This window comes from Psammomys obesus, unplaced genomic scaffold (assembly GCF_907164565.1).
Source record: "Psammomys obesus unplaced genomic scaffold, mPsaObe1.curated_primary_1811, whole genome shotgun sequence".
In the NCBI taxonomy this organism is placed as follows: Eukaryota; Metazoa; Chordata; class Mammalia; order Rodentia; family Muridae; genus Psammomys; species Psammomys obesus.
In genome coordinates, this window is record NW_026586173.1 from 8,884,475 (window position 1) to 8,898,179 (window position 13,705).

The following is a 13,705-nucleotide window of genomic DNA, read 5'->3' on the forward strand; positions in this document are numbered from 1 at the left end:
CATACATACATACATACATACATACATACATACATACATACATACATACATACAGGCTATTTAATCTTGATCATATGCACTTGCATTCCCCAGTTCAACTTCTTCTGGACCTCCCTTGGCAACCCATGCCATAGCCCTTTTCAAATCTCATTTCCTCCCCTTTTTAGTACTGCCTGGATATGTATAGGATTTGGCCATCCATTAGTGCATGGACACCCAGCTGGGATGGGGGCCACTGTACGCCTAAAGAGAACCGAGTCTCCCTTCACCAGTAGATAGTAAATGGCCAACTCTGGCTCTTACTATCTTCCTGCCTTCTGTTGTGGGATTTCTCTGAGCCATAGTGGGAAGGGATGTGATGAAGATGTTCTATTTATGACGGAGGATCTGACAGTCACTTACTCCCTGCATGTTGACAACCACAGGCCACTGCAAAAATAAACTTCTTTGTTGAGGGCGGAGAGCCCTGGGTATAAAGATAAGGATTTAGGAGGCTGCCAAACTTTTATAACTGCTGTAAAACCAGTAGTCACGGACTGCTTAGTTTCTGATTTTAGTTGTGTCTTCCATTTTCTTTTCTTTTAGTTTAGCTAAAGGTTTTTCTCAGTTTGTATTTATTTATTTTCATTTTTTAAAAATCAGGTCTTAGATCTGTAATTTATTTTTCTTTTTCTCTTAAATATTTTGTGGCTTACCTTATGTTATTTCATTTCTTCTGAATGAGAATGAAGACAATGAGAAACCATTGTTTCTCCTTTTCTGTTTTCTTTTTAGTGACTAAATTTTTCCTTTGGCAGGTTCGTGTGTGTGTATATAGTATGTTGTACTGACTTTTACTCCTTACCGTCTCTTACCTCTCTTATACCCTGTTACACCTCCTTTTCCTTCCAGGTCCCCTTTTCATTTTGTTTTGTTACTTACTGATTTTATCCAGGATTGTCTGTGTCGCCCTGTGTTTGGAACTATCCACTGGAGCCTTGGACTCAACTAAAAACAGGGGACTGTTCCTCCCTAGAATGTTAGTTGCTAGTAGTTAGGCAGGGAGGGGTAGGGCCCCCTGAGCTCCCTTCCCTATCAATGATTGGCTGTTGGTGGGCTCAGTCTTATCCAGATCCAATGTGGACAACTGTAGCTATGTTTGCAATGGTTATGCCATGCCCTAAAGAGAGCATTTCAAAGTCTTCTCCCTACCTTTTGGCTTTATACTTTGTGTTCTCTCTTTCATGATGTCCTCCAAGCCATAGAGGAAGTGCTATAACATCCTATTGAGGGCTGAGCACTCTCTATGTCCAGCGCTGGAAGTGTGCACGGGACCGTTTCCTGATGTCTTAAGACATGAAATTAGATGGTTAACTTGAGCTGTTTCATCTTTTAAGTGTGTGCACAGCTGTGAAATTTCTGGATTTCATTAATTTTTTTCACGGGGCGGGTGTTGTTCCTTGAGAAGACTGACTTTCCCTCTCTCAATAGCCACTAATTGCTTATAGTTCTTCATCTGGGGTTTGGGCATCTCCTCCTCCTTTTCCACCTCCTCTTCTCTGCCCTGTCTTCCTCTATTTCAAAGGATAAGTATATTGGTTTGATTAATGGTATCACCTAAGTTCATTAGGGCCTGTTCACATTTTTCATTCATTTTTCTTTTCTTTTCCTTAAGGTTGGTGACTTCAAATGATCATTTTCAAGTTTACTTATTGTTCACTTTGTCTAGTACATGTACATGCATGTATGTGTATGCTTTTTAGATTCTTCTGAAGACTTTTTCATTTATTTATTCTCTTACACTGTCATATATGAAATATGTATTTCACACACATGTAAATATGTATACATGTTCTTTGACCAAAGCCCTCCTAAAACACTCTCATCTCCTTCTCCTTTCCATCAAATCAAGGCCCACCCTTTCATGTTTTTCCCTCTTTTTTTTTGGTTTGTGATTCTGAGGGACCTCACACATTCTAGGAAACTTCTGTCATCTTCCACTAGATTTATGTTCCCAACCTCTATGGGAGGTTATTTGTGTGTGTACCCCATGGCTTTTGGTTGAACAAGTCATTAAAAAAAACAACCATCTTTCCCTGTTTCTGCAAATGGTCAGAGAAGACCTTCACTAATTGATGGGGTTTTGAACTTGGAAAATCAGCCCAGGATGAAGATACACAATCTCTTATATTTTCTGGACATGTATTATATCTAAACCTTCCACCTTCCCACCCAAACCCTGAATTTCTTTACAAGTGATCATAACCAAACATCTTATTCCAGTTTCTTCTTAGATGTTTGCCATATTTTTGGGGGCCTATAATTCTATTGTTCCAGTCAATTACAAGTTTGCAGTCTTCTTCAGTGTTGGCATGCTGCTGCATCTGCCACTGCCTCCTTCAGCTTCCAGCCTGGGTCCAAAGTGGGCTGATACTTCCTGTCTGAGTCCCACGTCATCTGAGATGGAAGCCATTTTACTAGGCAGTCCACAGACAGACCAGGCATTTCAAATGAGTTTCACTTTATTCTTCCATCCTGGGGTGTGGAAGTGAAATTTGAGAGGCTGCCTCTTAACCACATCATGCTACACATAGGAGGGTTGGGGCCAAGGGTGAGTATAAACATGGCACATCTTCCGGCTACCATACCAGTGGTCAGGACACTTGTTTGCTTAGGTCTTGGAATGGTTTTTAGACCACTCTAGTTAGTCTCTGGTTGTTTGATGTTTCTATGGGATGACATGGGGCTGATGTTCCTTGCTTCAGTGTCTGATGATGTTACTCTCACTTACACCCAAAGCCTATTGAAATTCTTGTTCTCAGTGTAATGTGCTACTAGTAATTTGTGATGAGAGTAAATTTAGATATTAAGGTTCCTACTACTCATTGAGCTTCTGTTTATCTCTTTTCCTCAGTATAAGCACGGGGGACCCATCATTGCTGTGCAACTGGAGAATGAATACGGTTCCTATAACAAAGACAGGGCCTACATGCCTTACATCAAGAAGGTAAGGGTCATATAATTTGTTTCTTCACATTGTTTCCTCTGAAATTTATTACAGACTGTGACAACGTTGCTCTAATGCATTTCTCAAATAAATACACCATGCCTCCCAACACCGCTTCCTAATTAGTGAAGTTTTCTCCATGAGTTGTCACTTTTTTTTTTTTTTTACTCTTTATTGATTGAGGCTAGTGTGATAGTTAAGAATAAAGCAATTACCTTTATTAAGTGGACGTAGAGGCAATGAAAGCTTTGTGGACTGTCCACCTTTTCTAGCACAAAGCCAGATTTGTGGCTGTACATAGATTTTATTGAGGAAATGTTAAACAAAAACTCTAGCCAGCTACATACGATTTTCAATACAAAGATCTCTGGTGGTGGTGTGTAGACAGCAGATTGTAGAGTCAGTGGACAGGTGAGAGCTGCAAATTCACATGGCATGGCAGAGAAGGGTAGTGGGGGTGACAGCAAACAGGCCCAGCACTCAGATCCAGTTTCTCCCGCTTGATAGTTGAGGCTCTGAGTAAAAGCCTCAGTTTTCCTAAGGCTCCTTTTTCTCTCTTCTACAAAGTGGGCTAAAAGGAATGTCTGCCTTTTTTTGCATTATGTGACATCAGGTGGCCTGTTACTGTTCCAGGTATACAGTAAGTTGTCAATAAATGTTGATAGAGCCATTGGCATTTATGTCAGTGAACTGTAGGGAGCTAGCCATGGTGTGAGCTGAGGAAATAGGAAATGGAGTCTTTGGAATCAGTCTGACTAAAGGTCAATGGCTTTGGCTCAGATGGTCTGGGCAGGGCATCTACTGCTCTTGCCCTCAGCTTAAATTTTCTATCTAGGGTTTACTTTTGTTCCTACAGACTGGAGACTGAGGCTCAAGTGTTCCAATTTCTAGTCTCTTCTTTCCCAGCCCTTCTTCATACTTGAGGAGAGCTCTCAGTATGGTACTGGCTGTCTAGGAATGGTGGCATTCCTCAAGCTGGAAAGGGGTAAGGTCAGTCCTTGTCTATATCCTGGACAGAGCACGTATCTAACTCTCTTGTCTTGGGTCACCTAGAAACGCCTACTGCTGGGCATAGACTCCAGAGCTCTTCATGATACAGTCCTCTGTCAGACTCCCTTGAGCTCCAGTGCATCTCCAGCAGTTGTTTATCAGTGATGCAGCTGCAGAGGAGAGCTTTGAGGAGCTTCAGGAATAGAGAGTAGTTCCTTTGGGGACCTTGTCTGCACAGCCATGCTTCCCTGGTGCCCAGCACTCAGGCTGCAGAGGCTCTTGGGAGATTCCTTTCCTGAACTGCTATGCAGCTTCTCCTGGGGATGATGGCAAGATGTGCATACCACTGGCATCGAATGACCTTAGGCATGACCCCCTCAACTTTCTGAGCCCTACTCTCTTCATGTGCAAAAGGGACACAAGATGCCCTTTCCTAAGGCTTCTGTGAGCTCTGTGTTTGTAGGAAATAGTAATTGGCCTTTAAAAGGCTAGTCCAAAATATTAATGTCTTTAAAATTTAAGGGTATAGAAAATTAAGTGTTCTGTGTCAGTGAGTAACTAGTTGGGTAGTTGGAGGAGGTTGGCCCAGGGCTTGTAATAGAGATCCCACCAATATTCCTCATGGACTAAATGCTTCAGCTCTTGTCATCCCTGAGAGTTGGAGTCCCTTCTGCTCTGTCCTCAGATTATATGGGATCTGGAATTATTGTTAGATGCTACCACTCTGTCTCCAGAAGAATTCGGTTGAAATAGTCTTTTCATAGTAAAATCACCTTTGTAGGATTTTTTGAGTCCAGAGTGCCAGAGTGGAACCTGTGTGTGTGGACATGTTCTGAGTTCAGCCCCACCTCTCACATGACCCCTGTAAATGAACATGCTTCATTCAGCCTCTCTGCTGCTTTGTCTGTGCTGTTCAGATGTTGGCTATGAAGAGTGTAGGAGGCAGTCAAAGTGCTCAGCATTATGCTTGGCTAATGTTATGATGTTAGCAGTTACTCTGAGTGACAGCAGTCCTGTTGCTCCTTGAGCAGTGGGTTTTATTTATGCCCTCAAAGGAGTGCTTCTCAGTTCTTCTGGGCATGACCAGCACTCCATGGACATGCCACTGAGGTATGGTCAGGCCATCATTGCTCCTGCCATTGACCAAGCTCACACTGGCTCAGAGTGGGGAAGAGACAGGCTGCTTGTTCATGTGTGGGCGAAGGGCAAAGTATAGTGTTCCACTGGCGACCTGACCTTCTCACTGGAGCTCTGCAAGTAGTTGCCATGTGCTAGTATGGCATGCAAGCCCCCCCCCCCCCCCCAGCCAGCCTCTACGTAAGCTGTGTGTATCCTCTAACCGATCTGACCTACAGAAGCAGCCAAGGCCCGATAGAGCGCAGCAGCCATGTCCTCTGCCACACCTGGAAATCAAGCGCTTATTGGAACTTTGTTGAATACTGTGGACATACATAACACGCAGAGAAGCACTTTAGCTACGATTTTCTCTCTTGCTCTGGACTCCCTCAGCTTCAGCAGTGACCCTGCAGGAGCTCTGAGCAATGTGAACAGACTTTAATGTCCCTTTATTACCCCAAACAGGCCTTGGAAGACCGTGGCATCATAGAGTTGCTCCTGACCTCAGACAACAAAGATGGCCTGCAAAAGGGAGTGGTCGATGGAGGTACCTGAAGGAGGCTACTGCTTGGCTCTTCTGCAAAATTCTCTGGGCGTGGTCTGAGATACATGCAGGTGTTTCTCCGGTTCATAGCGTAGGGAGTGGCATTCTGGGCTGCAGGGGAAATAGGGTCCATAGCACCTTCCATGGCCCTTTTCTCTTCTTTTCAGCAAATGCCTTACCAAAGATCATCCAAACACCCAAGTACCTGGCCAGCTGTGCCTGGTCATTGTACTTGCTAAGCTTACATGGTTGCAGGGGGCTGCCCCCACTGGCAGCTTTTTTTTTTTATTGGAAAATTTCAGCCCCATTTCCCCTCAAGTACACCAAACCTGGCGGTTAGTCTTATTCCTCTCCTGCCCGACACACCAGCCATTGGCACATCCTTTTTTTTTTTTTTTTTTTTTTTTTTTTTTTTTTTTTATCTTTGTAGCAACCATTAGCTTTATTTTATTTTATTAATTACACTTTATTCATTTTGTATTCCCCATAAGCCCCTCCCTCCTCCCCTCCCGATCCCATCCTCCCTCCCCTTTCTGCATGCATGCCCCTCCCCAAGTCCACTGATAGGGGAGGTCTTCCTCTCCTTTCTGATCTTAGTCTATCAGTGCACATCAAAAGTGGCTGCATTGTCCTCTACTGTGGCCTGGTAAGGCTGCTCCCCCCTCAGGGGGAGGTGATCAAAGAGCAGGCCAATCAGATTATGTCAGAGGCAGTCCCTCTTCCCATTCCTATGTAACCCACTTGGACACTGAACTGCCATGGGCTACATCTTGGCACATCCTTTTATCTTTCCTTTTCTCCTTAAAACATATCTGAACTCAAATGTGGTTCACCATCTCAGCAGTTGCCACCCTTCCTTCCCACCTGCAATGCTGTAGCATGATTTTCACCAGCTCCTCTCACTTCACCAATCCCTCCAGCGACCTTTTCTCAATACAGCAATTGGCGTCCTGGACGCAGGCCTGCGACACACACCTGTCATCCCAGCACCATGGAAACTGAGACAGGAGGGTCATGAGTTTGAGGCCAGCCTGGAATACGTAGTTCCAGGCCAGCCAAGATGACATAGCAAGACCCTGTCTTCAACAAACAGCTCAGCAAACAACCCAGATCATATTGCTCTACTGCTTGGACTCCATGTGCTCCACGGAGAAAAGAGAAGCACACACTCTGAGAATGGTCACGTGGGCTCCTCACATAGCAACACCGGAATCTCCCTAGTCTCCTCTCCTAGAGCCTCCTCCACTCCTCACAGAGCAACCCCTGCATGCCCCTCCCCAGTCCTCCCTCCCTAAGCCCCCCTCCAATACCTGCTCCCATAACCCCACACATAGCCCCGAATATGCCCTGGCAGCAGGTCTCACAGTCTCCACACACACGACTGGCTGAGCTCACCTGTAGGTGTTTCCTCTTTTCTGCTGTACTTTACCTTCCTGGCTCTCGTTTTGTTTCTCAAGTACACGGAACACCCTCAGATTCGGTGACTCCGCACACCTTTGGGGAGTCTGCTAGGCTTGCCTTCCAGGTGCTCTTTGCAGCAAGGCTTTCTCTGAGCACCCTGCTAGACCGTGCAGCCCTTCACAAGGCTCAGCCCACTCTCCTGGCTCCATCTCGCCGTTTAGCCTTTGGAATAGCTGGCTTAACTTGGTCCTCAATCTCACATTGGCAGTGAGCTCTGCAGGCCTTGGGCTGTCTCATATGACCTGTGGTGCTTGAACACATGCTCATTCACAGACTATGCAGAGGGAAGCTGAAGAGCCCTCCTGTCAGTTACAGTGTGTCTCTTTCTGACATGGCACCTCCTTGCGTCTATTTTGTTTAATTTGTATTTCGCTCTCTACACTGACCTGTTTGTAGATGGGGACTTTTATCTTGATATTCCTTCCACAGTAACTGGCTTGGTTGCTTCTGGGAAATTAGGTAGATAGAGAGGAAAAGGCTCTATCTATAGCAAGCTCACGGAACATGACAGAGATCAGTAGTGATTCCTGTGAATTCCACGAGGTGGCAGCATCTACTCAAGTTTGCTAGCAGAGCCCTGGTGGAGGGGCTGTGGAGCACAAGACAGTCTCTGAAGGCCTTAGAAGACTATTAATTTCTACCCATCCTCCCCTTCAGGCTCCAACCATGGGCCCCCGAGGCCACTGCTGCCTGGAATGATGATTTTTAATTTAAAAAGTCAAAGCATTCATTCATGTGGCCTATCAGTAAAATAATTAAAAAAATACTTATCAAGAAATGTGTCTTCCTCCTGATCCAATTCCCCCAAAACAGCTACCTCAAACTGTAACCTTTTATTCCAGCTTTCACCTTCTTGTATCTGTACAACTTGTATGCACAACTGTATATATCGCTTTAGGATTCTGAAGCCATCCTCCTGTTTCAGTGGATGGCTGGGCTTTCCCTTGTCTCACATACCTCTCCTTTCCTGCCAGTGCAGTTCAGTGCTGCTGTGCATTGTGGCTGCAGATCTACTGGGTGGGGTGTGCTGCTTTGCAGCATGTGACCAGGTGGCCAGTCAGAGTGCTTAATTCTCACCCTCAGTGGACTCACTATCCTGTTAGCTTTCTTGTCATCTCAGAGCTCTCTCTCCTCCCCATCCCCGCCTTCTCTTTTCTTGCTTTGTAGTTCAGGCTGTCCTCAAACTCCTGACCCTTCTCCTGTAGCCTCCTGAGTGATGAGATGATGGGACTGCAAGCATGCACCACACATGGAGCCAATCCTCACTTTGGTCCCAGTCTTGGCCTTTCTCCTTTCTCTTAGCAGATGTCTTAATGGAGATCTCACAAGCTCCCATCCAAATGCTTCTTTTTTTTTTTTTTTTTAATTACAGTTTATTCACTTTGTATCCCAGCTGTAGCCTCCTCCTCCATTCCTCCCAAACTTTCCCTCCCTCCCTCCCTCTTCTTCTCCTATGCCCCTCCCCCAGTCTAATGATAGGGGAGGTCCTCCTCCCCTTCCATCTGACCCTAGTCTATCAGGTCTCATCATGACTGGCTTCTTTGTCTTCCTCTATGGACTGGTAAGGCTGCTCCCCCCTCAGGTGGAGGTGGTCAAAGAGCAGGCCACTGAGTTCAGGTCAGAGACAGTCCCTTTTCCTATTATTGGGGAACCCTCTAGGACACTGAGCTGTCATGGGCTACATCTGTGCAGGGATTCTAGGTTATCTCCATGCATGGTCCTTGTTTGGAGTATCAGTCTCAGAAAAGATCCCTGTGCCTAGATTTTTTGGATCTATTGCTCTCTTTGTGGAGCTCCTGTTCCCTCCAGGTCTTTCTATCTTCCCCTTCTTTCATAAGATTCCCTGCACTCTGCCCAAAGTTTGGCTATGAATCTCAGCATTTGTTTTCATACCCTGCTGGGTAGAGTCTTTCAGAGACCATTTGTGATAGGCTCCTGTCCTGTTCCCTGTTTTCTCCCTTTTCTGATGTCCATCTCGTTTGCCTTTCTGAATGAAGATTGAGCATCTTATCCAGGGTCCTCCTTCTTGATTAGCTTCCTTAGGTGTACAGATTTTAGTATGATTATCCTATATTATCTGTCTAATTTTTAAATTTTATTTACTTTTTATTTTTTTTTATTTTAATTTTTACATATTTGCTGGGTGTTTTGCCTGTATATATATCTGTATGAGAGTGTCAGGTCTCCTGGAACTGGAGTTTCAGACAGTTGTGAGCTGCCGTGTGGGTGCTGGGAATTGAACCTGGGGCCTCTGGAAGAACAGCCAGTGCCCTTAACCCCTGAGCCATCTCCCAGCCCTGCTTCCTTTGTTTTTAAACATTTTATTCCTTTTTAATAGCTCTGCTTTTCATGACTTCTGGTACTATTCTTCCCAGTCTTTGAGGGGAGATGAATCTCTGAAGATGGGTAGAGGAGGTGGATGGGAGCCCTTCTCTGTGGGAGTAACGGGGCCATGGGGACTGTTCATTTCAGGAAACTCACATGGCAGTGTCTAGAGATACCATTTCCAAACACCTAGAGAAGCTGCCTCTGGCTTCTTCCACAGATATTTGAGGAACAGTTGTGAGGAACACACAGGAGGCCCCTTGCTCAGGAATCCCCTTCAGTCTTCCCTCCTACTTCTTACCCCCATGCTCCCAGGAAGCTTTTTAAGAGCATGTGAACCCTATTGCAGGCATGGGCTGTGGTGCAAAGGAAGCTCAACAACAGGGGTGGGAGAATGCCTGTGGATGGAGGTGGTCCTCCTGACACTCACAGTGGAGGAAGGACTTACGTGATGCGGTAGAAAGAAAGCAATCTATCCTAGGCCCCCTCGGTCTCTCTATGGTTTTCATGTTTCCAGGTTTCCCTCGGCACCTTGCCTTTGCTCACAGCCCTTCTGCATTCTTACTCATCCCTTTTCTTGAATTTGATGAAGTGTTAGGATGATGCAAGGTAGCTGCGGGTGTTCAGCTAGCCCCATGCATTGGGTTGACTTTGCTAGTTAATGGTTACTTTCAAACAGGCTTTCTGAAAGGAGTGGCTAACTCCTGAAAGGGGGGGGTTCTAGTTGCAGGGTCTTCACCTGTGGGTTGCTGGAGGACAGTGACATCACAGGATAATGGCTTGGTGCGAAGGGTCCTGAGTTTGCAGCCTTACTCTGCTGCTTACAGATTGTGGAGCATGAGGGAAGTTTCTGTACCTTCTAAGCCTCAGCTTTGTTTTCTTCACCGGTTACTGTGGCCAGATATCCTGTATGGTAGCTGGGGCTGGCCACCCTATCTTAGTTACCCCTAAGCTCATTCATCTTAACTGACCATTCTCATGGACAGTAAGCAGGCAAGGGTCTTTGGCATCAAGTTCTGCAGCTGGCTGTGACAGGGTCATGGCCACCAGCCAGCAGTATCATTTTTTCTTGAGCATGCATTTTTCTTAAGGAAAGTTGTATTAAGCACAATTTAAAAATTTAAAGTAAACATATTATGAAATAGAGTAGAGAGTGAGTCCTTATCTAGAAATGAAGCATGCGTCTTCATTGAGATCATTGCCCTTGGTGTACAAAGGCATTTATCATTGCACTTGAGGTACAGTGTACAGCTCACTGCTGAAAACATTACAGTAAAAACCAGATGCAGAGTTTCTGGTTCTGCTGTGTATTGAACGGTGGAATTTCTAAGAATACAATAGAGGCAACTCTTTGGCATCACAGAAGCTCACTTCTAAGGGAGGTGGGAGACAGTGTCTATACTAACTTTTTTTTATGCTGGTAGATTGAAGATTTGGGTAATTGCGACTTCAAGACTGTGCTTTGTTTCCTTGTCTGCTCCCTTCCCAGTGCTGGCCACCATCAACTTACAGTCACAACAGGAGCTGAAGGAACTCAGCAGCATTCTCTTATCTATGCAGGTAGGTCTGGCCCAAGGGATGCTATGGATTCCATGTGCCTGCACTGCACCCAGAGTTCTGTGATGGGGGAGAAGGACTCTCAGCTCTCCCAGCCTCTTGGCTCATGCCACATTGCCACATGGCTGGGAGGGAAGCCACTTAGAAACTCTGCTCTAAAGTTCTACTCTGTAGACAGACACCATTCAAGTATGCTGTGCTCTCTTGAGAAGGGTAGCTTTTGAAGCTTTAGGCTTTTCTGGACTCCACAAGCCCCAGAGCTGCTTTGGGAGACTGAGAGAGAAAAGAAACCTCTCCATTCTGGACTATCCTTCCTTAACCTTTAAGACTTCATTGGCACTGGAAATGTTTCTGTTATCCACAAGACAAGAGGCCTGGTTGATTGCAGATCTGGAAAAGAAAAAAGGTTTCTGGGTATATTTCAGCTTCCTTAGACTGATGGTCACACACAGCCCTATTCCAGTTGATGTCTCTAGTTTGTGTGTCTCTTCTAAACAGACAGATGTGATTGGGGCCAAGCTATATAACCCATGTGTAGAATAGATAGGTCATCTCATCTTGGCTTACTGAAAGGTGTGAATGTTCCCAGGTTGCCCCCACCAAAGGTGTGACTGTTCCCAGGTTGCCCCCACCAATTGCTTATCTACTATGGTCCTCAACCTAGAGGGAAAACTGATAGTGTTTTGATGATGAACAGATGCCCTTGGGGATACTGGGCCAAAGGTGTGGGGCATACCTGTGGTCCACTGAGTAGATTGTTCCAGTTGTTGGCCTTTCAAAGTAGGGGTGATACCCTCAGATACACTCATGAAGCTATCATGACAGGTAGCATGTAAGGTGAGTACGCATGTATGGTGTGGCTATTCCTGCAGTATAGATAGTGGTCAGAATGGGTGGGAAGGCTCCTAGGTGGAGGACAGGCATGATCTCTGGTAGACTTCTCAGAGGGAAGGAATTATGCATGCATGTGTGTGGGTTCAGGTGGGACCCTTTCTTCTCATCTTTCTTCTAGTATGTCTTAGGTTTTTTTCTGTCTGTGGAGGTGCCCGGCCTGTCTTACCTCATGACTTACCATAGTGCTCCTGTCCTTGTGGAGTCTGTAATCCATTTGGGAAGGGAGACTCATGATATATAGTCTCAAAGTGCCTAAGCAGAGTTGCAGTCGAGTGCTTCCAAGGGAGCTGCTCAGGACCCACTTGGTTACTCTGTTGTGGGACCTTGGAGACATGTTTGGCTCTTCTGTGTTTTTGTTTTTCCTTTAGTTGAGTAGGCATAATGACAGCCTAGACTTGAGTAAAGTAATGTTTGAAAAGCACCTCACAGTACTGGTGATGGAAGGGGTGTCTACTGTTGATTCCAAGACAACTTGGCATGCCAGTGCTATTGGGCTGGCTGTCCTATCAGCAGAATGGCACTGCTGACATGCTTTCATGTATAGTTTATGACATCTGTCCTAATGTAAGCAAGTAGTTTTGTCTAAAGGGCTTCATTGAATGGACACTATAGACTCCAGCACTGCTTAACTTTGAGTATCCATTAGTCCTTAAATATGTTCTCACTGAGGAAGATAACTCATGTTAGAGATTTTTGAGTAATTCCTGTATACCAGAATTTTTTCTGTATCATTTCATCTAGTTATCCTAGTGAGCATGTGTGCTAGCTATTGTTCCTGCTATCTGTGATCAAGGAGATAGACAAACAATGGAGGAGGTACCCAGAAGATGGTCAATTTGGGATTGGTTGTACCACATTCTCCAGGAAGACAACTTAGTCCTTGCTGGACATTTTTCTGCTCCCCACACCACAGAAGCCCTTAGGCACATAAGCCCATGTTGGCCCTGGAGGTTTCAGGATTTAGTATTTTGACTCTGCTTCTCCCTTTTGGGTGACTAAATGTGGGTATATTATGGCAAATTTTGGGATGTAGATAGTTGATAAAAAAAAAAAAACAAAGCTACCTGCTTGCTAAAACAAAACAACCCCCCCCCCCAACAAAAACCTTATGGCTATGTTGGCTTTTACCTAGGGACAATTGGTACCTCCTATGCTATGAACCATTAAGTGTGCCCCATCTTTCTGGAACATGTTCTGTTGACTTTTATGCAGTTTTAAATGTCAGGCCAGCCCTGATAGAGGATACTTAATCAATACTTAATCAGCTGTCACTGAATGAATGAGAATGCTTCCTGGCTCAGAGCCTAAAATCTTAGCGATAAGTCTTTCACACATGCCCAGGTGTTTACAGCTTTTGAAAACATGGTGGAGCCAAGCATAGTCCCAGAATGATCTCTGTGTGCTTGGAGAGAGCAGATGTCACCTCGGTATTCTGAGGTAACAATTAAGACTTGTTCAATATCCTAGGCAAGGTGTGAATCCAGAGTGCAGCTGTAGACCTTGCACCTTAGGTAGCTGCATTGCCATGGCCTGACTCTCTGGTTTAGTTTTGTAAACTGTTGCTTAAGTCAGAACTTAAGGAAAACCCACTCTGAAGCCTGCTGACTCCGATATACAGAGAAGCAGTAACTGGCATGTCTGCACCTATGCTGTGGCTCTTAGATGCATTTGTCCAGAACAAGCCATTCTTCTTCCCTGGTTGGCAAAGGTTGCCTTGAACCACTATGTAACCCAACCAGTGTAGAAAAGGGTATCCACGTCAGGTGATGAATTCTGATGAAAGCTTAGTTTGAACAGACACTTGTGTCTCCTTGCTAGCGTCTGTCATATGC

At 45.2% G+C, this 13,705-nt stretch overlaps 1 protein-coding gene across 1 annotated transcript in view; it reads left to right on the forward strand.

Moving 5' to 3' along the window:
* LOC129672093 (beta-galactosidase-1-like protein 2) overlaps positions 1–13,705 on the forward strand; it is a 43,035-nt gene that overhangs the window by 21,139 nt on the left and 8,191 nt on the right. Inside the window, exons 6-8 of the mRNA XM_055601344.1 lie at positions 2,894–2,986; positions 5,558–5,639; positions 10,912–10,982. Of these exons, the coding sequence (XP_055457319.1) occupies positions 2,894–2,986; positions 5,558–5,639; positions 10,912–10,982 (246 nt within the window). The remainder of the gene's footprint in view (positions 1–2,893; positions 2,987–5,557; positions 5,640–10,911; positions 10,983–13,705) is intronic.